At 39.1% G+C, this 26,271-nt stretch overlaps 1 protein-coding gene and 1 long non-coding RNA gene across 2 annotated transcripts in view; one reads left to right on the top strand and one right to left on the bottom strand.

Moving 5' to 3' along the window:
* Nucleotides 1-26,271, bottom strand: part of lamc3 (laminin, gamma 3) — a 136,249-nt gene that overhangs the window by 57,427 nt on the left and 52,551 nt on the right. Inside the window, exons 5-10 of the mRNA XM_039999894.1 lie at nt 24,906-25,094; nt 23,898-24,015; nt 19,353-19,451; nt 18,417-18,553; nt 17,953-18,072; nt 2,140-2,338 (exon numbers count right to left, since the gene is read on the bottom strand). Coding sequence (XP_039855828.1) covers nt 2,140-2,338; nt 17,953-18,072; nt 18,417-18,553; nt 19,353-19,451; nt 23,898-24,015; nt 24,906-25,094 — 862 coding nt within the window. The remainder of the gene's footprint in view (nt 1-2,139; nt 2,339-17,952; nt 18,073-18,416; nt 18,554-19,352; nt 19,452-23,897; nt 24,016-24,905; nt 25,095-26,271) is intronic.
* On the top strand, nt 170-25,267 carry LOC120713947. The gene is made up of 3 exons (XR_005691329.1): nt 170-305; nt 7,739-7,743; nt 25,254-25,267. It is a non-coding gene; the product is annotated as an uncharacterized LOC120713947 (long non-coding RNA).

Genomic DNA, 26,271 nt, shown 5'->3' with positions numbered 1-26,271 from the left:
TTGTTTTGCACAAGGGAATACGGCCTCCCGTCTGCAGCTAAACACCCCAGTAGCTTTTGTAATAGCTTTAGCCCGGTTGGACTGGGCAGCAAAGGGCTGCTTAAATGCCGCAAACTCCTCTGCTCCTCCACTTGGACCACCAGCGCCGGCCATAACTATCACTTGACAGACTGACCACTGTGCACCATACACATACTTTTCTTTTTCTTCTTTTTCGAATCTTCGGATCACGTGCGTGCCAAACCGTGGAGTAGGATCGGTTCAGATTACGGATCAACCGTGATCCGTTGCACCACTACCAGTAAGTCTACACTCTGACCCTCATCAAAGCCAGTTTAGCTGGTTCTGCATTTTACTGGGATGCCCCCTGAAAGGCAAAGTTTTCCAAGTACATTCTACCAAGAGGAGGCCACAGGACAATCCAGAGCACACTGGAGAGTCTACATCTCCGGCTGACTTGCAAACACCTTGGAGGTCTAGGTGTCTCTGCTGACCCATACCCAGATAAGTGATGGATGGATGGATGGATGGATGGATGGATGGATGGATGGATAAACGTGACTAATAGTGATGTGAAATTTACTTCATTGGTGAAGTTTCAAGTGGAAAGAAGTGGAGTCCCAGGATAAATGTATATAGCTGGAAGAAAGCATAAGAGGCTCCCTTCAAAAAGGAGTCAAGACAGTACAATATAAATGCATGTATGAGTGGAGATAAATGCTTTAAACTACTTCCACACAATTTCAAGATGGTTTCTTACTTCAGTTTATGAGATTTACTTCTACTGTTAAGCCATTACGGTGGCAGGCTTCAGTATCATGACTCAAGCCTTACTTTACAGCTTGTGAAAATATATGTTTTTCCTGTTCTGGGATCATCACTTGCTCATATCCAAATACTGTGGAAATTGTAAATCATCTGATACTTATATATTGCTTTTCTACTCAATTTGAGCACTCAAACTGCCTTCCATCACAAGTCTTTTTCATCCAATCGCACACATTCATACAGCACTTCTATTTTCTATTCAAACAGTATCAATATGTGGCAAAAAAAGGAAAAAAAGAAGGATGTATACCAGTATACCAGTCCTTCACATGAACAGAGGACTCAGGGATCAATCCAAGCACCTGAGCTACAGTGTTTAGGTTTCACTTAGGTTTACGTCTCTGATATTTATGTGACCATTTTCATATACTGTTTTTATTTGCTCCTTCAACAGACCAATTTTCTTCATGGAAATCAATAATGTTTTTCATCCACTAGCTGTGTGTGGAAGCCTGTATCTAATTTCAAGCCTTGGTGTTGGCACGTGAGGCAGCAAAGGGACCACTACTGTCTGCATACACGCTCTACCTCCAGGCTATAGACACACCCTACACTCCATTCAGTGCTCTGCAAGCTGTCGCTATAATCCACTTAGCTCTCCTTTCCATGCTACGACCTGGTCATCCTTCCAGCCCGACCCCCCTTCTCTGCCTCCTTGAGCTTAATAGTGGAGTGACCTCCCTACTCCAGCCAGAACATCCGACTTTTACAAGTTTCTTCTATTAAAGAAATACCTCATATGCCCTCTCTTTCCACTCGATAAATTCTCAAGGCTTTTCTATTTTTGTGGACTAACGTCCCCTTTTTCCACAAGATTCTGCCTTACTTTATAGTTTTTAATTGTTTAACTCTTTGATTTCTTTCCAATGATTTTAGACCAAAATAACACTTTTGACCCCAATAGCATTACTCTCAGTATCACTTTTGTGAATTTTGGATGCATTTTCTCTGCTCCACATATTACATGTCACTGCAGGTAAGACCATCTGCTATATGTATAAAATGTAAAAATGGAAATGCAACGTGTGCCAGATCTACATGACAGCCAGCGCATGAGGGAGCTGGCTCATCACCGCGTTCATATCCTGACACTCTGCTGGGACGGTGACAGCAAAGTCAATGTGGGTGAGCTGTAATCGCTACTGAATAGGATATACTCTTGTGACTCAGGCGACAGGGAGATGCACAGATTCAAAGCAAAACAAACATATCAACATACAAGCTAAGACTTTGATATTTTCTAGAGGGACAAAAAACTAGAACACATTCAAACACTCAAAAATTATGAAACCTCTCAGTGCGGTCTTGTACCTGATGGTGAAAGAGTGCCGTGGTGTGAGGCCAGGGTGATAACCAAGCACTGGTTGGGATGAAAGGTCAGCAGACAGAGTGATTCCAGAGCCCTCGAGGACCAGGGCGATGTGGTCGGGCAGCAGCTCGGGGGTCTCAGAGGCAAAGGTGATGAAGAGAAGCTGGCCATAGCTGTAGACTTTGTGACCCAGGAATTTCACTAGAGTGGTAAAGGCAGAAACTGGATGTTAGAAAGATGCATGGATGGAGTTTTATTACTGGAGTCTGAGTCAGCTCTGTGCCATCAATGTAGTAAATATAGAGCTAAACTTTTGTGTATAAGCATGGTGTTTTTGGAAGTAGGATTAATTGTTTTTGTGCTTTTCAAAGAATCTGCCAGTTCCTTTCACTTTGAGTTGATGTGTGTGTTCATGAGGGCAGTGGAGTACAAGCTTTTTGAGATCACGTGGAGCACTGCAGGAATCTGTGTGTAATTACCCACCCTCTAGGCTTTGGCTCCTCATATAACAGGACTTCAAAGCTTTTTAGCTACCACAAGATACCCCCCACTACCGCTACCACCCTCAAACTGGCCAAAAGAACATCACACAAGAGTTATACGCTTCTGATGTAGAAAAATAGGCAAAAATCTTCCACTTCCTCATTATGCAGATTTGAAAAATGTAAAAAGCCCAAGCCATTGTATAGATCCTGTACAGTTTTGCTCTAAAAATGCACAAATTATAACAATTTCTATTTAAAGAAAAAATAAAAAAACAGAAATAAAGCAAGCTGTCGTTCTCTACAATACCTGGATGAGTGAGTGGGCAAAACTGACAGGTTGCACGCTTGGTTGCCATCTTGTTTTTGAGCGTAATGGTGTGTGAAGTACATCCTGAACTCTTTTGGGGGTTGAGAGGGCTGTGGACTTGAAAGAATCGTTTTGCTTGCGAGGGGCCTCTGGCGTCACTCAGAACAATTCACCTGTCTTATCATCTAATATCTGCTCAACCAGGAGCTGGCTTTTATTATCTGGGCTGTGCCCTTACACGTGCAGCTTGCCCTGTGACGTCCACAAGCGTGTTAATCGATGGTTTTTACTTGACCTCTCTCTCACCTGCCTTTTTGCACTGTGACTTGAAGTGTTGCTTTTCACCAGTGCTGCTCGCAATTACCTGACGATTTGTTAAAGTGCCTTGGTTAAGTACTGTTATACACTATTGCTTTAATAAAATGAAGCTTAATTGTTATTTCGATTTGGTCTGGACCGTGCTTCTTCTTTTATCACAGAATGCAAATTATGATCAAGTAAATGATGTTTAATAAATGTATAACACAACAGATTCTTATATAGGCAGTCATGCTGTAGCTTCAGCAACTTTTCCAGTGAGACTTTTGTAACTCTAATGTAAGGATTATTTTTTTTCCAACATGAAGTGACAGACTGTTATGTCTAATAAGCTGCAAGCTTTCACACATAAGAAACCAAGCTCAAAAACCAAGCCAATGCATCACACTTCCATCACAGTTGCTAATATTTTTTTTTCTTTTTTGCAACAATGCATGAACGAGGGATGGGCACTGTGTTATTGATACGTATTAATCCCTATCAGTAGGATTAGTATTTGTGGGAAATGAAAAACAGGCAGTAATAAAAGGGAGAAGGCTTCAATTACACGACCATTCAATAGCACTCGTCTAAGTCTAATAAGGCATCATTCATGTAAACACAAGATCAAAATCAATTGAAACAGGCACAGCGAATCAGAACAAGGATAAGTGGTTTCACAAGCAGCTGCTGAGGACGAAACATTTACTCATTTTGAAATGAGCTGTCGCAGGTCTTAGTGTAATTTCAGAATCAATCGATGTTCCTAACTGTTAAAAAAACAGGTCAAGGTCAAGAAAGAAAAGAGGCTAAGCTAACTCATTGACCAATTAAAGACTAATTCCTTCATAGAGCACCTTCTAAACATCTAACCCATTAGAAAAAATGACCAATATTGCAAGGCCAAGATGTTTAGACCCAAAGACTGAAACACCTCCACATGATGCGGTGATGCAAGGTAAATAATTCAAGTCTGCATTTCACAGCAGTTGATAAACACAATTCTGTTTAAAGCTTTAACACTGATTTATGCATCACATGGGGCAACAGCTAGTTTTATTAGCATTAGTTTGCTGCAGGCTAAAATGCTCCAGCTTTCATTTGGCAGATCATAAGACAACAAACGACTCCAAATTCAGGACTGTCCATGTGGACTGGAGGTTTGGCAGCAATAAAAATATAGATAGTCAAGCAAGATGTGTAGCTGTCTGGCTTGTCATAATGTGCTTTATATAATGGTGTTGCATTTACTTGGTTAAAACTTCTCTACTTGTATAAATTAATATAGTTTTCTTTTCTAAATTTATTTTATTAAAGATTATAAAAGAAAGAAAGAAATGATCATCTACTAATACACAAATAATGTATCCTAAGACATGCGGCCAAAAAAGGGAAACATTATTTTGTGTATTTATTTGTATATGTTCAGATGTACAGTCAGTAATTTCTTACCTTTCTATAGGCTTCATGTTTTCAGCTATATCTCTTGTAAACGTTTGCTCATTTATATTTTTAATTAAATACATTTTTTAAAAAACCTTCTACAGATTAAATCAGCATGGACGTGGGTGGGTTAGGACTAAATATATATATATATATATTTAGTTTCACATAAATCTGTAACAAAGCATTGTTTAATAGACAGAGCATGTTTATGCATTCAGTGTTGCTCATGCTATGCGGGCACCAGCGTTCAAAGTTACAATTTCCTTATAGCTTATATTTTTTCTCATACAGGGTGACATTTTCTACTATCTGAGCTGTTAGTAAAACTAAACAGAAAAAATGATCACAGCATAAACTACATTTTTCAAAACTTGTTTTACTGTTTTAACAATTGCTTTGGCACTTTTTGTCTGACCACTTTTGTTAACCAGTGATGGGTTATACCTCACCAAAAGCCTCTAATTCATGTGTCAAAATTAAGCTTTTATTTCGTGGAATAAATGGTGGCAATTACCAAAATGACAAGTTTTTTGACATTGTGTAAACAAGGGTGGGTGACTTTTTTTTTTATATTAACAATTTGACTAAATGAGAGTGGACTTATTTGTGTCTCTAACGCTGTAGTCCTATTAGTTTTCTACCAAAGAACCTTCTGCTATTGTACATCACTGTAAGGGAAAGGGTAAAAGAAAAAAAGGGAGACAGTTGCTCAAGGACTCTCAGTAAAAACAAATGACGTTGTTGTGTCAAAGTTGTGTCAGTTGTATACAGTTTGAACATTCTTGGTCATGTATATCCTCTTAGTCAAAATTAATTGTGTTTCTACAGATGAATTAATTAATGTTTTTACCCTCTAAAACATCTGATCATTATTTCATTGTGTGAGTCATCACTTGCATAATAATTAATCTGTCAAAATCTGAGGTAATTGTAAAACATGCTTATAGAAAATAATGGTAACAGAGCTCTGACAATTTCTGAACATGGAGCAGACAAATTTGTCTATTATAGATTTTATTTGTAACGCCTGTTCATAGAGGAGAGAGAAGTGTAACAATTGGATGGGACGGATGTCCCATTCACACCATTTTGACCCTTTTGCAGTGCAAAGGAGAGCATTGGGTGTGGGGTTGATGATAATCTATGGCCAAACTGAGTGGTAAGATTTCCTGTCATTCCTGACACTGTTTTGTTCTAACAGCAGTTTTATTTTTAGCTGTAACCATGGCTGATGTTTTACAAATCTTTGACTTAGCTTCATGTGTTTTTGAACAATACCTATGGATGCATTTCAATAAAATGGAACTTTATGTATTATCTCTGCCATCTTCTCTTTGAGATGACATAGATGAACTCTTTTATAAGGTTCTGCCTCGACTGTCAGTCTCTCAAACACTACACAACAAGGACTCAAAAATGTATCACCACCAGCACCAGATCATTGTTGCACTGTAAAAACAATCCAGGTAGAGCTAATTTATTTTGGAATCAGACAAGTGATTATTACCAACATTTGGGTAGTGATGCACTGTAATGAGTAATGTAAGAAACTTGTGCTCACCGAACTATTACTTTTGAAATGATTAATAGGAAATACATACTGAACATCCCGTGCATAACTGTGGGTAATGAGCCCAGTAATACTATTGTGTGACTAAGCTAATATTCTCTCCTAAAGTGCTCCCTTATGGTGGTGAGGGCTTCGTTTTCAGATGTAGCTTGTTGGCTATTATTCTGCTGGGGGTTTGATTTACATCATGTGGTTCCCGGGAGTTCTCTCTCTGTCTGTAAGGAACTGAGGAACCAAGGGATAATTACTCACAATCCTAATAGACCATCGAAGAATAGCCCCACTTGCAGGCCAATCTCCAAAGTAATGAATCACTATAGAAAAAACAATGAAAGGATTATTCATGCGTAAGTGTGATTTGCAGTCTGTGTATTTCCAAGGATTTATATTCATTCATCATCTCACATGAGAAATTGGGGAGGATTTAAAAATGTAACAAATAAGTAAATAGTGCAGCGTGCTGTATTCATGTGCAACTTGCTTTTCTACTTCATGAAAAATTGATTACTCAATCAACTTCAGTCCCAAATAAATCAGCAAGTTACCACTAAAAATAGGTAACAAAGTAAAAAGTTACTTCAGAAAATGGGATAAAAACAAACAAACATACATTTATTTTTTTTTAAAAAGTCTTCCTTCCTCTTTGAAGTTTTAACTCAGCAAAGACTCTTGTAATGTATATATGGGCTTAGTACCTAAATTCACATTATAAAGAAAGAAAGAAAGAAAGAAAGAAAGAAAGAAAGAAAGAAAGAAAGAAAGAATGGGACATGTAATTTCAAAAACATAAAATAAGGATTGTAAAGTAATCAGGTTTTGGATTTGCCATCAAAAATAACTGGGTGATGTTGTGCTATTCTGTACAGTTCATGATACAAAACATTACTGTATATACAAAAATAGATTTTACCCACTAGTTAGTGAAATCCAGTTTTAAAGCTTTAATTTAGCATTTTAGCTGCTGATATTTTGGAATGCTTTCAACGAACAAGTTATTAAGTAAAATAACAATTTTAAGGCATAAGAAACTCAAGCAAGTTCAATTTTGTGTTCTGCAGCATAGGAGACCTTTTAGCTGCTCCCACAGAGACCATTAAGTCACCACATGGTTCCACCTACTGTTCGCATTTCATCCTTGTCATTCTCTCATAAAAATGTCAGTAAAGTTGTGATTGCAGTATTTCAGCATCTAGCAAGCTCTACTTATGAAGAGCTTTGAAAACAAATTAAATGATAGTAATTTTACATTCTTCAAAGGTCAGAAAGAGAAGGCTAATAATTTACAGTGATGGATTATGTTGCACTGGTGCACAACAGACTGTTACATCCATGGTCACTGCTCAGTTTGGTACATATAAAAGTGAGAGATGCCATTCGAAGAATTAAAAACGTATTTTATGGGAACAATCACTAAATTGAAGAAATTTCTATCAGATTACACCGGATACTCTATACATATAGAGTTCATTATGTCTCACTGACCATTAAAACTAAAGCTAATGTAGAGTATTTTTCTAAAAAACTGCCGAGGTTTCCAGTTATGCTAGGAATTTCTTCTAGAAAAACTTTGGTATTATATCTTTAGTAAAACTTGCCAAATTCCACCTTTACATTAGTTTTACATTGCCTGGAGTTCGGAAAGCAGCCACGATGTCTCATGTAACATCTTTTTTTTTTTTTTTTTTTTTTTTTGTGTCCCATTTGGATCTTTAGCCATCAGAATTGTTGTCTTAAGGCCAAGAAAGATGCCAAGCAGATTTATTTTACCAAGTGGATCATCATGGCCTTGCCATATTGGTCCATTTGATTGACCTTTATTATAATTATGAATTTATTTTATTTTCAGTTGCTACAAACGGGACAGACATGACTGGGGGATAGGACAGGGAGAAAGAATGAAAGAAAGAGAGGGAGAGAAAGAAAACCAAAGGGGAGAAGAGACGGTGAGAAGGGGGGGAAGAAAGAAAAAAACAAACAAAAAACAAAACACCTGGGTCACATGTATGGAGAAAAAAAACAGAAGAGAAAGCAAACAACAAAGAGCAACATAATAAAAAAAAACGGCACCATCACAATAAACTAGCTAGCAGTAGATATCAGTAGATACTAAATAATAAACGATATTGTGCAGCACGCAAGATAGACAGCGCACAATGTGCTTTGAGGCAGCAGCCAAGAAAGCTGTAGTCCGCGTCTGTGAATACCTGTGTGTACACCTGTGTGCATACCTGTGTGGATCAGCATGCTTGCATTCCAAAGGTTTCTCCATGTAACGATCTGCTAGAGGGTGTGGGGAGCCATAGCCCCGTCCTCCAGGGTATGAAGCAGGTATGGAGGAGATCAAAACTCCAGACATCCAGAGGCCCCCAGAACACAAGAGACCAAGGAAGACCAACAGAGGGGCAGCCGCGCCACTGTCCCAGTAAGAGCTGAGGAGAGTCCCAGATGAGGGCTCACTCAGCAGCCGCGGAGCAGAAGCCAGGGGGAGTTGCAGTGACGCGCCCGTGAGCTCCGCCGGCAGCCAGCTGTGCCTGAGTGACCGAGCCCCAGGCCGAGAGGCCGGGGGCACCCCACCTCCGAAGTGGCCCGAGCGAGCCCCAGGCTCCAGGCCCCGATAAGCGGCCGCCAAGGAGTGAGCCGGTGTGTACCCGGACGCCCACCCCCAGACACAAAGACCCACCAACGCACCGACACCTGAGGGAGTCTGCCACTGGCAGGGGAAGTGGTGGTGGGTGGAGATAGGCCTCCAAACCTTGGAGGGCCTGAGATGTCCCCAGAGAGGTGGCGTCTGATACCCAACCTGACATATAGACACAGACATACAGGCACACACAGACACAAACATCCATTCCCACCCTCATGCTCTCATATGCACTTGTAACATCTGCCTGTATTGTAGAATGTATTTGGTTAAAAGACCAGAAAACCTCAAGGTGGCATCAGTACAGGTCAGCTGACAACAGCTGGTTTTCAAAGAATAAAAAATATAAATATACAGTCCACCACATAAATTATTAGTCTTTTATACCTCTTCCCAAATCCGACGTTCATCCTTGTGCTAAGTTATTAGCAAAAGCCAGCTTGATTAGCATGATGCACAGTATATATTATAGTATTTTTTATATCACAGAAACAGATAGTTAGTGCAATGCAATGTAAAATGAAATATTATTATTTAACTCACTAAAACCGGGTAAAAGATTTCTTGGATGGGTTGCTAGTATAACTAACCATATGGCTAGTTATAAAATTTTCTGGATAAGTGATAATTAGAAAAATAAATAATAGAGGTCCAATTTAGTGGCCTAATGACAGCTAGTATCCCACTATGCACCCACCTGACACTCAGCAGCAAATCTCTAATATCTTTATTAGTGATTTTCATACCTTTAAGTCTTCTATAGCAGTGATTATAGAAATCACAGAAGTTCCCAACTGATAGAGGTGACCTCGAAGTATCCAAATACTAAGTAAAAGAAGCTTCAATGCTTCTTTTACTGCTTCCTTTAGCAGAGGAGACACTGGGACCATGCTTTATTAAAGGGGAGGAGAAAAGGCAGTTCCATAATTCATAACAAAGGACCACCTGACAATTCATGAAAACAATCAACATAATAAACAAAGTGTATGTAAATGTTAACTGTAACTACCTTTTCCATTTCATGCCATTACCTGCAGATATATTTTGAGGTTTTAACAACTGCCTCTTAACCTCCCAGCAGAAGATTATGAGCTCTATTAAGTGATTAAAGTGTGTTTAAGGTTCTGTATAATCAGTTTGCATGAATGTCCTTTGCTGTACTGCAGCCTTTAGGATTATCATAATTTCGTTTTTATTTGAGGTCAGCTGCGATAAGTGATGGATAGAGAGAATTTTAATGCAGTCACAGAAATCCTAAACAGGGCGGTGAAAAAGAGTTACACTGGATAACAGCAGGTAAATATTAGAAAATAAGATGTATTGAATGTTATAGGCTATTGGACAGACTTACTAATCAGAGGAAATTACTGTGAGATGAGTGAAGGTCGTTCACATTCTCAGTGCACCTCTCTTCTGTTTTGCTAATTTTTACCAGTTCTACTCACCTTTCCTTCACCTCAATGTTGTTTTCATCGAGGTCGAGGAAAAGAGGTTAGGAAAAAGAAAAGGAGGGACTTTTCAAGCACCCACACTTTACTTATGGACACATGATATTAGTTAACAGATTGTAGACGATAGACCTGCCCTTAAGTTATTTTTTTTTTAAATAAAACTGCTTCATGATCATGTTATTTTTTCAACATTTGCTCATAAAAATTAATGTACTGATAAGTGTAGTAGCCTCTTTTTTTTGTTTAAAGCAAAAAAGAGGGTGAGTGAACCTCAAAGTCTCTTACACTAATGACTCACTCTAAATTAAAATAACTTATATCTTGCTTGTTTTACTTTCAGATATAATGAGGTGTAAAAACGAGTAGATTTAATTTGGTTTGTGTCAGAAAAACCAGGTGAATTCAGGAAAAAAACAGTTTCAGGGCATGGGGACTTCCACATTAAACATGCAAAATATGCTCTCTTAACTCATTGGTTTTCAAGGTGCAATTTTCATAACCTCTGAAGAGATGCCAGGTTGGAGTGAGACTCCCAGTGCTCCTTTTGTTAAGTTGAACCACTGACCGTCTATGAGCTGTTGGTGGCTTTGTAGAGACAAAACAATAGTACCATCAAATTTCTCATCCAAATCTTGGCAAGAAAATGATTAAATGCATTTCCTAAAATGTCAAAAAGTACTGCTCTAGGCAAAAAAATACCAAGCATTCACTGAGCTTCTCCAATTGGTTGGTGTTCTCTGTTTATCATTGTGCAGCAAATATCACTGTGTTTCGGACTGTTAGTCAGACAAAACAAGATATTTTAAGATGTCATCTTGGACTCTGGAAGCTGAAGGACAAAACTATCAACAGTGAAATATATCAACAGAGAAATTGCTAATAAAAATAATAGCTGCAGCCCTGGGTCATTGCAAATAAATGATGCGTGCATTTGAATGAACAACAACAAAAGCAGCAAAAAGAAACCAGAGCTGCAGTTTGAGCCACTTGATTTCCATTTTGTTTCTATGAGTCTGTCAGAATGATCTGAAGTCCACTCACTGTGCCACCTTTGACACTGTGCCAGAAACACATAAAGCTGCCATCACAACAAGTGATAGATGCCCGTATAACTTTTGGGGAATGGAGAAGCAGCTTCCAATCAATCAGAGGGTTTAGACTTTGCTCCAACCAAATTAAATCAGCTCCATTTCAATTAAATCACTGCTGCCTCACACAAACCGGAGTCCCACTGAGGCTCTAACATCGACCACCATGCAGGCAATCTGAGGGCAAAGGCTGGATGGACAAACCTTAAACTTTTAAACAGGTTCAATACTCTCAGGACTCTAAAAGTCTGACACTAAACTGCACCGCCTGCAGGCGCTCTATGGTCCCACGGTAGCTGCAATATAAATGTGATTCCAGGAAAGGAAGGAAGATTTTATTCATATCCAAGCTGACTGATAAAGCAAAACACATCACAGAAAGTAAGCACATGCAGACTAGTGTACTACACATGAAATACAGAAGCACAAAGAGCAATTGTATATAAGAGAAATATACTAGGGCAGCGGTCCCCAACCCCTGGGCCACGGACCGATAGTCGTTTGATACCGGGCAGCGAGACCCATATGGAAAAGATATATATAAATCTTATAAAGTTTGTATCTGTCTTGTGTGAAACTTGTATGAAAAGCATACAAGAGTGAAAACAGATATAAGATCCCTTGAAAAATTATATAATGAAACTTGTATGTTTTGGATACTTACTAAAACAATATATGAAAGTAATGAGAAAGTGGCCACTTTCATGAGTAAATCATATAAGTTTTTACTATTTCTTTTCCATATGGGGAGTTAAGTCTCGGATGTGAAATATATGGTTATCGCTATTTTTTTTTTTATCTATCATTAACTTGGTTTCCCTGGGTCTTTTCTCGTGTGTTATGAATACATTTTCCTTTTTTTTTTTGTATCGGTACTGGTTTTATTTTGTTGTATTTATCTGCGAGACCTTAAAGGCCAGTCCGTGAAAATATTGTTGGTCATAAACTGGTCCGTGGCGCAAAAAAAAGATTGGGGACTGCTGTACTAGGGGACTGTGGCTCAGGTGGCAGAGAGAGGTTTTGCAGTTTGGTTCTTGGTCTGCTATGTGGACCCACAAAATCCCCACTTTGAAAAAACATTGACTGGTCTGCTAACTTTTTGGGGGGTTTCTATTGTATCAAGTGGATACCTCGCCTAAAAGTTCCTATTATGTCTTTTGGTCATTGTTAAAAAAAATTTAGATATGCTTTTAAATGGCTATTAAAAAAATTACATGTGATCAAATGGCACTGTATGGTTTCAAGATTTCATTCGTGCTATCCACATTGAGATATTTAACAACATGCAACCAAAGATGGCTTCCAGAACCAAAAGTCCCATGCCTAGAGATGATGTATATTCTAGAGATGGACCGATCCGATATTACGTATCGGTATCGGTCCGATACTGACGTAAATTACTGGATCGGATTTCGGAGAGAAATAAAAAATGTAATCCGATCCATTAAGTATCAAAAAAGCGCCTCACAAAACTTGCGACATGGCGTAACTTGGCTCATAACAGTAGCATGTCAGAGCAGTGTGCAGCACGTGATAGAGCGGCTGTGTGTATTTGTAGCCTCGCTACCAAACCAGCATTTCATCTCCAGGAAGTGATCCCAGAGAGAAGTAAAGCAAGTGTGTAAGTTCAGCTCTGAATGTTTGTAAAGCATTCCCACGTTAAGCTTAACAACCGATATATGGAGCGACTGCCTCTCTCTCTCTCTCTCTCTCCTCTCTCTCCCTCCCTCTCCTGTTGCTACTTCAATCCTGAAACTGATCAATGATCAGCTGATCGGCTTTTCTGTCACGAGTCCGTCTCTCTTCTTTGTTTTTGGCCCATTTTGCACCAGAAAGAGGAAACCAGCAGCTGAACAACAGCAGCACGTTTAAGCTTGATAAGCTGTTGTTAGAATTTATTTAATATTACTTTCTACACCAGGATCTTTTTCTACGTAGCTGACGGCTGTAACTGTGCAGGGGCGGATCTAGCAAAGTTTAGCCAGGGGGGCCGACAGGGCATGAACAGGGAAAAGGGGGCACAAAGACATACTTTTCTTTCTTATTCTCATTTAAAATGTCTAGCTTTTAATAAATAATTATCTGAATCTTACACCCAAAGTTATAATCTGATGTAAAATGTATAGAAGTCCCTTACTGTATATAGTAACTGTTAAGTCTAATATACCCTAGTAAGCTATAGTACTTTTTCCTTTGGAAAGGTACCATCTGTGCAGTCTGCAATTTTGTAGAAGAAAGATGTTGAATCTATTTAATTATTCTTGAAAATAATTTATTTCTGTGCATTTTTTTCCACACTGCATCGAATTAAAGTTGATTACGTCGATTAAGCATCATGAGGTGGAGGGTGGGGGGTGGTTCCCTATTTTTTTTTCTTTGCAACCCTATTAGTTAGGTTGCTTAATATTTCTGCTAAGTACTCTTTAAAATACCAGAATAGGAAGGATGGAGTAGGTTTAAGTTTATTAGATTGATCAGTGTTGTTGAACTATGAAATATTTTGGGTGCAGTGTATTTTTTACATACAGGTATAACAGAATAGCTTTAGTGTTGTTTATTTAAACTTGAGTGTGAACTTATACAAAATGCAGCAAGATATTAAAAAAACAGTATTATTGATTAAAAACACACTATATCGGATTCATATCGGTATCGGCAGATATCCAAATTTATGATATCAGTATCGGTATCGGACATAAAAAAGCGGTATTGTGCCATCTCTGGTATATTCATATGCAGATGTCCGTGTGTAATTAATGGCAGCTCTGCTGCCATTAGTGTGCGTGTGAGTAAATGCAAAATACATGCAATACACTTTGTAAAAGTGCTGAGGTTTAAAGATGCTATAAAGGCTAAGAGCAGACTATTTTCTGTTTTACAGTTTTTAAGAATTACAGCTGTTTCATATACTTCAGAAAAGAGGACACAGTGGAGTGTGAAGCAGCGTGAACCTGTGATCTACTCAGATTACTTGTGTTAGCTCTGAGGGCTCTTGTGAAACCCACACAGAACTTTTCTAAGAGGAATTCTGACATGTTGTTCTTTTATTAGAGTCTTTACACCAAAAGTATAACTGCAAGGCAATGTGTTTGTGTGGGCAGAACATTACAGGTACAGTGAGAAGATCCAGGAAGTCCACAGTGAATGATATATGAGGTTTATGGGGAAAGCTTTGGAAAGTTATCAATGGTGTGTTAACACCAATAAGAAGAGACTCACATGTAATAATATTTTTGCCAAGATCAACCTCCAATTTTAAAGTGATGCCAACACCAAGTGCCAAAAACTGCAGTTGCAAAAAATGGCCACTTGAGGCCGGCTGCAAAAGTGATTCAATTCCTGGCAGAAATACAGCAGAAATAAACACGTTTACAGCCTGGTATAAAAAACAGTTTGGGTCTTTATAGCTCTTTCCCTCCTTCATGACTGCACGGGGAAGTGACTTTCTAAAGAAATTATCCATTTAAGGCATAAAGTTAGGAAAGGTAATCAGTCTGAGTGACAGATGGCTGTCATTTTGTGTAAGGAGCTGGCTGGTTAGTTTTTCCAGCAAGTACTTTTATAAGCAGTTCTGATTTCTTCACGCCACAATTAGCATGGGATTTATTATCAGTGAATTAAGAATGTGCCCTACTAACAAAAGTACCTAGCCAGCACTAGCAAAGCTCAGCAGTGGTCATATCTGCTAGATTAAAACTAAACAACCCCCCCCCCCCCCCACACACACACACACCCAAAACCCCCAGAAAACAACAACAAACATTAAACCACCAGGTGATTCCTCAATGCTTACAACCGTCTTTTATTTACTGCCTGTGGTCAAGACTAAAGAAACTCCAAGAGGGCACAGATTTTTTTGCAGTGCCTGAAATATTGCCTGTCAGGATGTCTTTAGACGTTATCAGTTTATTTCAAGCATATTGAACTGTCTCACTCAATCACTCAGTCTAAATTGGCTGACTTTTGCTTCTGCTCTGTTTCTCTTCACCTCAGTTTTATTTTTATTCTCATTACTCCCTCTTCCATGTTTCCACTGCACTCCCCGATTTACATTTGCTGCATCTCCCTTCTGTTTTTGTATACCCTTCCAGATGATGAGGCCACTAGACTGAATTACATGCAGACTTAGTTGCAGGTAGTGCTCAGGCTGTGTGAGGCCCTTAGCTGCCACATGCAGCTTGAGTCAGACTGACAGGTAGCCTGGGGCTGATATCACGGATCTTCTTTCTCTCCCTTTCACTCCTCAACTATATGCTGCTCGCCTCCCTTCTGCTAGACATTATTGCATTAAAATTCACTCCCCCCCCCCCCCCCTTCTCCCCTGCTTAAGGCTTAGCAGGTTGGCATGTGGTACATATACTCAAATCCACACTGCAAGCTTCTCCAACCCATGGCTGCAAGGACTTATGTTACATGATGTCCCCTTCAGCATGAAACAGTGCTCAGCCAAGAGAACCGCCGTTACTGTCCAGCAGATTCAAGTGGTGACCACAGTTGCTGGAGGCAGGTCAAAGCAACTGTTTAGGATGGTACTTCATGTTTGTCTGTGATAGTTCCTGGCAGCCACACTCGAGCGTTCCGTCTGTTGAGTCACCGCGGGGACTTGAACTCAGCCTGTGTCAACTGTCAAGCAGATGTCCAGGATCGGAAGGAGGGGAAGTGGCAATGCTTCAGAGAAACAGCGTCCTCAAGTGCATACACAAATACTCGTTCGTAAATGCCCACGTATATTAATTTACTACTTGACAGACTAGCGCTGAAAGGAAAATAGAAGGGAGGACAATTTGAGATGTGAGCAAAAATGAAAAAGAAAAAAAAAATAGATCTTCACACAGCGCAGAAGAAGGAACAATTCTGACAGCCCAGCTGGTGTAAGTGATTGCTTGATTGTCATGGGGAATTCAGGAAACTCGAGTGAGATTCTTTCTCCCTTTTTCGTTTCACATAGTGTCTAAAAAGGCTGCCTGCCTGGCCAGCAACTCCTTGTTAAACACTATTATGGAAATATCTGTGACGCCCTGTCCTTCTCCTAGCTATGGCTGATATTTCTGGAGCAGAATGAGCCATGAAGATCCCCCAAAACGTGCCACTCCCTTGCTTTACCAGTTCAATAAAATAACAGATGATTGAATCCCGTCCCTCAAGTGACAGCTCAAGGCGAAAGCAAACTACGGTGACAAATACATTTGCGGCAATCACAGAAATTGTGTTTTGCATGATGTTCGAGGAGGAGTTGTCACTCAGAATTATCTCTTTCTTTGGTGACGAACACTGGAGAGGGATTTCAGCACAAAATACAAATTAAAAAAAATAAAAGAAGAGGAGAAACAGTGTGAGAGAAAATTCCAAAGCTGCTTCCAAAGCTGCTGCTCTGGTCTAATCTTAAAAAAAAAAAAAAAAAAACTGTACACATGCACAAATATGAAAAAAAGAGGGGAGAAAATTAGATCATTAATGGGGATGGTAAAGCAATAGATGTGTGCATTTATTATGTGGAGAGACAACATAAACAAGTACTGCACAAAGTAGATAAGCAGGCTGTCACAAAGCTGCTGTTGGCCAGTGGGGGCCACTAATCTGAGTGCTGTGGACTACAGAGGCGTCAATATAGAGTGTGTGAACAAGAAATGAACTTTTCAAAACATTATTAACTATGTTAATTTCTAATTACACACACACACACACACACATATATACATATATATATGCATATGCTTGGGCATATAAGCAATCATAATGCATGTGTCAGGACATGTCACCACAGGCGCGCACATTTGAGCATCCATAACTTACTAATGCATTTATAATGACATTATATAAATTATGCCCGACCACTAGGCCTTGTCACATCCTCTTTCAGCTGTGAGTTTTTCATCTTCCTAAAAAAAGACGCCTCCAAATGGAGTCGTTCCCTGTGATCGCCCGTTTTGGGCATTAAACCTCCAGGATGCAGAGTTAATGGGATTGCTCCTGTTTTGCTTCGGGCTGCGGACTGCACAGTGGCTAGAAGCTGGTGGGGATGGGGGGGGGGGGGGGCGTGAGTTGATGCTTAGAAGCGACTTAGTGGAGACAAGAAGAAACCAAGCCAATTTTCACTTTGTTGCTTCTCCAGCATGGCCAAGACATCCAATTCCATCAGGCCTTTGCTCCTGGCGCGGCTGATAGAAATGGGCCCTAAGTCCTGTGGCAGGGCCAGCTTATTCCCTTATCTTCTAATGGCTCTGATAAGGGATTGGAAAAAGCGGTGACAGAATAACCACCGCGTGACCCGCTGCCAAAAAAATCCTGATTAATCTCACTAACGAACAATAGGAACAAGCTATGGATATTACAGATGCTTTACTAATATCATTTACATATTTGTTTTGAAGAACAACAGCTGGGGCTGTTTTATCACTAATAACGAATAAAATCTATTTCAGCGAAGCTTAAATATCTCCCTGGGGGATGCAGCCCACCTGTTGAGACTGCAGTAACAATCTGACCTTGTGGATTCATTCAAATCTCTATTATTTTTCTTGCCGACTCACCGGGGGCTTTGTAGAAGCCAGTGTCCTCTTCTGTAAGAGGCAGCAGGTAGACTTCACCTTCCTTCCACAGCAGTGGGTAGTCCAGCCCTCCAGAAAACTCTCCCAACCAGCCTTCTTGATCTGGAGGTGAAAGACATTGCATCTGCTAAATATTCATGTTCACAAAGAGTTTGTATGTTTATTTTCTTACAGGGGTTAACTGTCCAAACAGCTTTGTGTAGGTTGCAATGTATGTTTATGTATGTTTTCTGTCTTTCTTTCATTTTTTGTTATCTAAAAAATAAAAGAAGAGAAAAAAACAGCTTTGTTCCTGAGAGCTCAGCACAGAGCCAAATGCTGAAAATGGAGTGAGGACAGAGGGTCAGGGAGAACAAAGTAAACATCGCTGGTCTCGTTAATTTTGGCTCAGTAATAAAGGTCCCAAGGCAACAGGGAAACCTCATTAATGGCTGGGAAGACAATACCTTCAACGAAGTCAGAAGTGATGTTGACAGCAGCATAGTGATTGGACGAGGAGCAGGCCAGCGAGTGGCCATAGCAGAAGCACGGTTGGCAGCCTGCTGGGTTTACTTGCTGGAGATTGAAAAATCCTGGCTTGCATCTGCAGGTACACAAACGCACACACACACATCCCCGTGCATAAAAAAAGTCATTAACATGCAGAAGCTTTAGTCACGCCTGATTACAGCTCCTTACCACATCCATGCTGCACTGTTATATTCACTATCTATTTAAGCTTTTTTTCAGTTCAGCAGTTTGGGCGCAAGTCGCCGCACACATTGCGGCGTTTTAAGAAGAATAATGGAGCTCAGCTGCTAGCACCCTGACCTGCAGGCACTTGCTGCCATGTGGGTGGGACAGGAACACCGCTAAAAATCAGCCACTACACTAGTCACATTACACAGGAGAGGAGCTTGCTCAACCACCCGTGAAATCAGCCAAAAAGTCAACAAACAGGGAGTACAGAATTATTCAATAGTTGGAGACCTGGGGCTGTGTGTATTGCTAATGTCATAGTGAGGTTATCTGTTTGATCCTCTATCCCACAGGAGCAAGATAGAAGCAGAAAGGGAGAAGCAGAGACTATTGACATAGTTTAACGGTCGCTTGCACTGCTTTAGTTGTTAAAATGACAGATAGCTTAAAAATGTTCAAGCAAGTCTGAATCAAATTGTTCTTAAGCCCTCTGTTTCTGCTGCACCAGCCGACTGGGAATGAAATTTGCAAAGTTATTTTCCCCTTAGGAGCGATAATGAAAATGATTTATTTTCAAAAGCGATGCTAAAAAGAGACCAAACATAGGTATATTACATAATGTTTGGATGTTTTATTGTAAAAGACTTTTACAGTTGGCTTGTTTGTTCTTTATCTGGGAAACAAACAACAGCACAATAACCAACCTGTTGCAGTTCTGTCCCTCCACATTTTGCTTACAGTAACAGCGTCCATCCAGAGCAGAGCAGTCACCCACACTGCCACTGAGGTCACATTCACATGGCCTGCAGAAAAATAGAAAATAGTTTAATCTACTGCATTTAGCACGCATGTATAAAAGAGAAGCAGAAAAAGAAAATGGGCAGGAAACTCTGAGATGAGGACAATTTGATGTGAAGACATCCCTGATGTCTGTTTCCTCACTTTCAAGACAGCAGATGTTCAGCTCTGAAAAACCACAGGGTGTCACGCTCAAGTAGATATTAACAACACGGGTTCTTGTCTTAAAACTTGAACCTGGGCCTTCACAGTGTTGCTGCCATCACCACAAAGTCATTTTCAAAAGTACAACATGTTCTTCACAGCAAATCATCAACACCCAAATCTGAAATTTGAAGGCTGCGTAAAACGACCTCAATTAAAAAGCAAGTAAGTGTAAGTATATGGATCAGCAGCGTGTTGGATTTTTATCAGATTTTGTTTGATCACATTTATTGACTGGTTACTTTTTGTTTGAGATTGAAACACAGGATCTATTTTTAATGAGGTGCAATTACAATAACTCAATTATCCCAAGGCAAGCAGCCTCTAGTTGTTTCTGCTCTAGTGGTCTGGGTAATTCACGCATCAACTCAATAGCCTGAGTTTTCAGCACGAATGAGAGAAAGTGCTGTGTGTTTGTTCGTGTGAGTGTGTGTGTTTGTGCATGTCAATATCATCTATGGGAAACAATTGCAGATATTAATGTACCGTTTTGGTATGTAATCTTTAGAAAGGGAGGTTTAATATTCTCTTGATCAAGCCTACTTTTAAACCTGCATTTACAGACTTTTTGTTAGCTGAGATACAACATACACAAATGGCTATCTGGATCATTTGCTTTAAGCTCTAGTTTGGTCTCCACCAGCTCTTGGGGAAAATATCTATTCCTTTAAATTTCCCTCTAATTTAGCTGATATTTGCACTGCTTTTTGCTTTACAGTGGCTTTATCAGTTCTTGTTTGCATTAGCTTTATCGGTTACAGATAACCAAAACAAATAGCTGAATGGTGTTAAAAAGTTCTGTAGAACTGGGGAAGCTATTCTGTTTAAATTTATCATTTTGAGGCATAGCTTAATTTTTCATAAAGAAATGCTTACTGTAGAAGCTATAAAGTCAAATGAATGAGGCTAAAGCTCAATATCTGTTCTTTTGCTTAACAGTCATCCCACAGCCTGTTGTCATAGTATCCAGGTAGAAGAAATAATATTAACACCAAACATTCATTGATATGCCTTTCAACACTATCGCAACTTAGCATTCCCCCGGCAGATAGAAGGGGGTCAGGGAGAGCTCGGATAGACTTCTTATGAATATGAATTTTACAACATACAACACACACACACAGACGCACCTACACACACAAACACACAGTTGTGCACACACACACATAGATACACCTTCCTATAAATTTACATGCAGGCTCATGTGCACTCATACTTAGTATGAGGCTCTCAGTTCAGACAAAGTTGAAATGCGCTTTTCATCATAAAAATGTATGCAGCTGGTCAGTGCATCTTCACGTTCCAATAAAGGTTGGAAAAAAAGTCTGACTGAACCCACTCCCAGTAAAACAGGTTGAAAGCAAGTCTGTATCTTAAACTCGGTCTGACCCAATGAGCTCTAGTATACTGAAACTTAAAATCAGAGCTTAGTAAAACACATTATAATAATATTTTACTTAATGCATTAGTAATGCATACAGTTAACACATTAAAGCTAAAAAAATCATGATCAATAAAGAGTAAAAGTGTAATTATTAAATTATTTATTTATCATGAACAACTCTTCATTGTCAACTAGTTGCTGGCAGTTAAAAAAAGAAGAAGAAATGTTTGAGTCAATCATGAATTGATGAATTTGGATAAAACCAGATCAATGCTACCAACTACATATAAAGACACTCAACTACCTTTGGAGAAAAGTAGAAAGTTTTACAGTTTACAAGTTTCTCCTTGGCTTTAGCTGCAGCTCAAGCTGTTCTCTGAAGATTTTGAAGGCAGCAAGGCTGGATTCAGTCACCATGGCAACATGAAGAAGACTGCATGATCTCTTGCTCGGTTCTAAGGGGACTTCAAACACCAGATCTTTCGTTTCTGCTATTCAGGACTGCTGGCTCACCAATCTGAACAACGACCATATGCGGTAGGAAGGAATTCATGCAAAAAGTTTGCAATGACTTGGCAAGACATTAGACCAGCCTTTTTCTTTTCCCTTTTAAAGTTGATGATACTGGTAACATTTCTTTGGAAATGTATTATTTAAAGCTGAGTATGAGGAAATGAAGTTAAAAAAAATTTCAGCTGTTGATATAGACCTACCATGGCAATGTATTTTCATGTTACAAGCAGATAAAATAAGGAATTGATTCAAACTTATTTTAACCTCCTAGGACCTGCGTCCACATATGTGGACATCACATTTTGGATTATTTAGACAAAAATACTCAATTTTGCTCTTCAAGGGCCTGATATCTGCTTACGAGGACATTATACTGCTACTGTTCTATCGAAATTTTAAACAAATATCCTCATATGTGGCTCTCATTTTTCTTTAAAACAAAAATTAGGTTAAAAAAAAATCTGGTAATTCTTTGTTTTTACATTCATCAGGTCCCAATCAGCCCAAATATCAAAGATAAATTAAAAATGCATGCTGTGAAAGAGTTTGGGTCTTAGGAGGTTAAGAAAGGGTGAGCAGAAACAGTAGATCTGGCATTCTAAGTCGCTTAGCAAACTGAGCGAAATGACTTAGGACTTTGTGTTTCTACTAGTTATATTTACTGTGTACTAAACATGGAAAAATGTTTTGTTTCATTTAAGTAAAAATCTTACAAATTTCTTCAGTGAGTTCTTTGTTCTCCATCAGTTCTAAAAGAAAATCTGTTTCTTAAATGCAGTTGTGTCCACCACCTACTCACTAACTGTGTGTCCAACTGAGTCTAACTCCTTATTCGCCACAGAGTGATGCTTGGACTTGTTGTCTTTATATTGTGAAAACATCCCTTTAGCATTTTTTAGTTGTGGTGCTAATATATTTGGTATCTAAAATAAATAAAATTAAAATAATTTAATACCTAAATTTTAATGAAGTTTCTTATTGTTTCTATGCCGATGACATTCAGCTGTATATATCTTTTAAGCCTCATCATCTGAATAGGCTGTCCACTCTAGTCTAGTGTTTAATCCAGGTTAGTGATTGGCTCTCTGATAATGAACTTACTTTAAATATCAACAAGACTGATAGATGATTATAGCTCCTCCTGAACTATTTCCTAAAATCAGTCAGGCTCTTACTTCTCTTTGGTCAAGTCCAGCTTTTGAAATCATGGTGTAATATTTGATTCTTTGACTTGCATATAAAATCTTTGCTTCTTTCCTGCTTCTTTCATTTAAGTAACATTTCTAATTTGCGACATATGGTCTATTTAACTGAACTATAAAAAAAATTTTTTCAAGCATTTGTGTCATTGCATTTATCATGTGTGCTGACCAGCTTGGACAAACCATGTCTTTTGTGCTTCCAAGCTATACAGTACAAAATTCTGCAGCCAGACTATTAACACATTCTAGCAAGCATGCTAAGATAGTCTTTACACTGACTTTCAGTAGAGTTTAGGATTTACATACAGGGCACTAAATGGCCAGGCACCACATAATATATCTCAGCTTCTTACAAAATACACTGATGCTTGCTGTCTTCTGATAAACGTGAAAAAGATTTTCTGACTTGTGTCACTATGTGATGAGTTGGGGTTTAGAACATGTTGGTTTGTTCACAGTTTGGTATTTAGTAGGTTGTGTGCCATGGATTTATCTGAGCTTCTGTGCTGGATATAACTGCTTGTGGTGGCTGAATAGGGCACTAATGGGAAGAGTGAAACTGAACAAAAATAATAAAAGATACTTTGAAAACAAAAACTTTAAAATATAGCTAGACAAGAAACGATGCATTTGTGTAATGTAGACAAAAATAATATGAGGTTTTCTTGATAGAAGTCAGACAACTTCTGCACACTTCCATAAAAGGGGATAACCATGAAGTAATTCAGTGGACTCCGAACATACATAAAGCAAAAAAATCACATTGGCGTAACTAATATTGTGCATGATGAATATACGTGACACCCTGAAATAAAAAGCTTAATAAAACTGAAATGAATTTTATCCATGTGGAAAATAACACTGCACTTGGTGGCTTGCTTGTTACAATGCTTGTTAGCAGTTTGACATTGTGTTTGGCACATCCTGGTACTTGCTGATAAGGTCACTAATTCACAGTAGTGTCACGTCGAGAAATTTGAATCCTTTTGTCCTGCTTTGCAGTTTGATAAATTCAGGCTTTGGGAAGTTAGGTGTCACATCTATAAAACAGGAAAGCTGTATGAAATGTAATGTCAGTGAGCCTTGTGTTCACTAACATAAAATGAATGCATGTATGCTGTATATATTACTATATGTATGTTGCTCACCTGCAGCCACCGGGGCCTATCGAGTGAAAGCCAGCCTGGCATGTGTTACACTTCTCTCCTGTCACACCTTCCCGACAAGCACACCTTCCTTCTACATCACATTGTAGACTCACAGATCCTGGAAGGGTTCAAATAAAGAAAAATGTAATCATAGTGTTGAACAAGAATTATGAGTATTTTCTATAAATATCTATCTATCTTTCTATCTATAAATAATGAACATTTGTTTTGAATTTCTGTTCCTGGAAGAGGAGTATATAACCTTGCTTCTACACTGTAGCCGATATAGTGAAGCTTTAGTTAATGGAGAAAAAAGGCCATCTGGGGCAGAAAGAAGAGAAAAAGGGAAGCCTGATGGAGTCTGCTATAACCTTTGATCAATATAATGGACTCCAACAGCTCTGTGCCTTCACCGCACACTATTTATATGAAGAGGAAAAGATAGTTAATGTTTTTTGTTCACTTTTCTCTCTCATTCTCTGATGATGGGTGAAGCACAAACATAATTTGTGCTCCACCACCACTAATGCTCCTCCACCTAAAGTTAGGCCTTGCTTAATGAGCAATGAGTCTTTTCATTGATAATGTTCAGTGAGTCAACTGGATCAATTTACACCCGCATGGGTGAGTAAATCCATGGATTTCCTCAATGATCATCGTGGAAGCTAAGGCAATGATAACTAAGATGAGATTGAATGAATTATAAATTGAGCACTCCTAGGCAAGTTTGGTGAGCTGATGGGACGTAGAAAATATTAATGCAGTGCCATTAATTTTTTAAAAACATTGGCCATAAAATTTGTAAAATTAATCCTATGAGTCCCATTCATTTGTAGCTAAAGCTTGCATATGGTGCTTTTTTGTGCCAGTGTGGCATTCCAATTTAAACATAATTACATTTTCTCATGCAGGAGAAAACAAAAGTAGCAAGTAATGACATTGGCATGGATCATAATTAGGGCTTCAGTTATTATCAAAACAACTGAGATTTTTGTGTCTGCAGTTTACCGTTGACATTGCAGTTGCAGGGTAGGCAGGGATCTTCTGTAGATTTCCGGTAGTAGCCATTTCTGCAGCGCTCACAGTGGGGCCCATCAGTGTTGTCTCTGCAGCTCACACATCGCCCCCCACTGCCAGTGCTCCGGTACTGTTCCATGTCAAACACACATTGGTCTGATCTCCCACTGCAGTTACACTCTGAGAGTGAGGTCGGTGGTGCAGGAAAAAAAGAGAGAAGAGGTAAGAGGTCAAGAGAGGAGAGATGCTAAGACGAGGAATGAGCAGCCGCAGGGGAAGATACAGAAAGCAATGAAGTTAAAAAAAAAAAAGGATGGCAGAAATAGATGAAGTGGAGAGACACACAAAGGGTATATGCATGTGAGAGATTATGTGTTCTGGGATTGGATCATAATTTAGAGTCTCATTGCTAATCTCATTTCACACAGGCCTAATGAGGAGCCAATCGGCTGTCAGGGGGCACTTAGATAACAGTAATTCATGTTTGTACAAGAGCAAATTACTCAGCTGATAACACACCATCACAGCTCTCATACCCTTCACATCAAATCCCTCTTTAGTTTACAAGTTACCCTGAGGGGGGACTTAGGTGAAATTGCCCATTTTATTATGAATCAAGCTCCCAGTTGAGCTAGAAATAACCATATGATTACCCTTTCTTTTTAATAAGAAGTCTCATTAGTATTTAACTTATTTCACCAGTTGCTTTTAAAACCTAACATACGATGAACTTGGGCTCGGTGGTTAAGGACTTTAATGTGCAGAGCCTTCATTTGTTTGGCTGTAACTTGTACTGCATAGATACAGTTACTAGCCACAAATCGAGGCTTCGCAAGGTTAAAAAACCTACAACTATTGTGACTGCTCTCATTTCCATATATATTTAGAATTTTAAAAGTAATGAGTTCATAATTATTGTTGATTTAGCACATATTAATCCATTCCTTGGCTGTGGCTTAGCTCTTCTTCTTTGAGCAGCATGTGGGTACAAATCCACCACCCTTCTGTGTGGATGTTGCAGTTGTTCTGGAGGTGCTAACATCCAAATAAACGCAGGCGTGAATCTGAGGATGAATTTCTTTTGGTTTTAATCTTCGGCTTAGACTAGCAGCCTCTCACCATATGATAGCTTGTATCCGGCCCTCCTATGATCCAGAATTGGAGAAAGAAAAAGCATATAGGAACCCAACAGCAATCATTCCCAGCAGCTGTTTCCAGCCCTCTGACCACTAAAAGCCCAATTCTTTTTGTCCTATTTTGGTCTGTACTGCATCATTAAGGGAAACTCAGGCACTTTAGCTCCTAAATGCTCATTAGTTTTTCCATTTGGCTTGTGGCTGCCTGTATTACCTACAAT

This window comes from Simochromis diagramma, unplaced genomic scaffold (assembly GCF_900408965.1).
Source record: "Simochromis diagramma unplaced genomic scaffold, fSimDia1.1 OVJJ01000596.1, whole genome shotgun sequence".
In the NCBI taxonomy this organism is placed as follows: domain Eukaryota; kingdom Metazoa; phylum Chordata; class Actinopteri; order Cichliformes; family Cichlidae; genus Simochromis; species Simochromis diagramma.
Note: the sequence above shows the minus strand (reverse complement) of the source record. Positions and strands in the feature narration are given on the sequence as shown.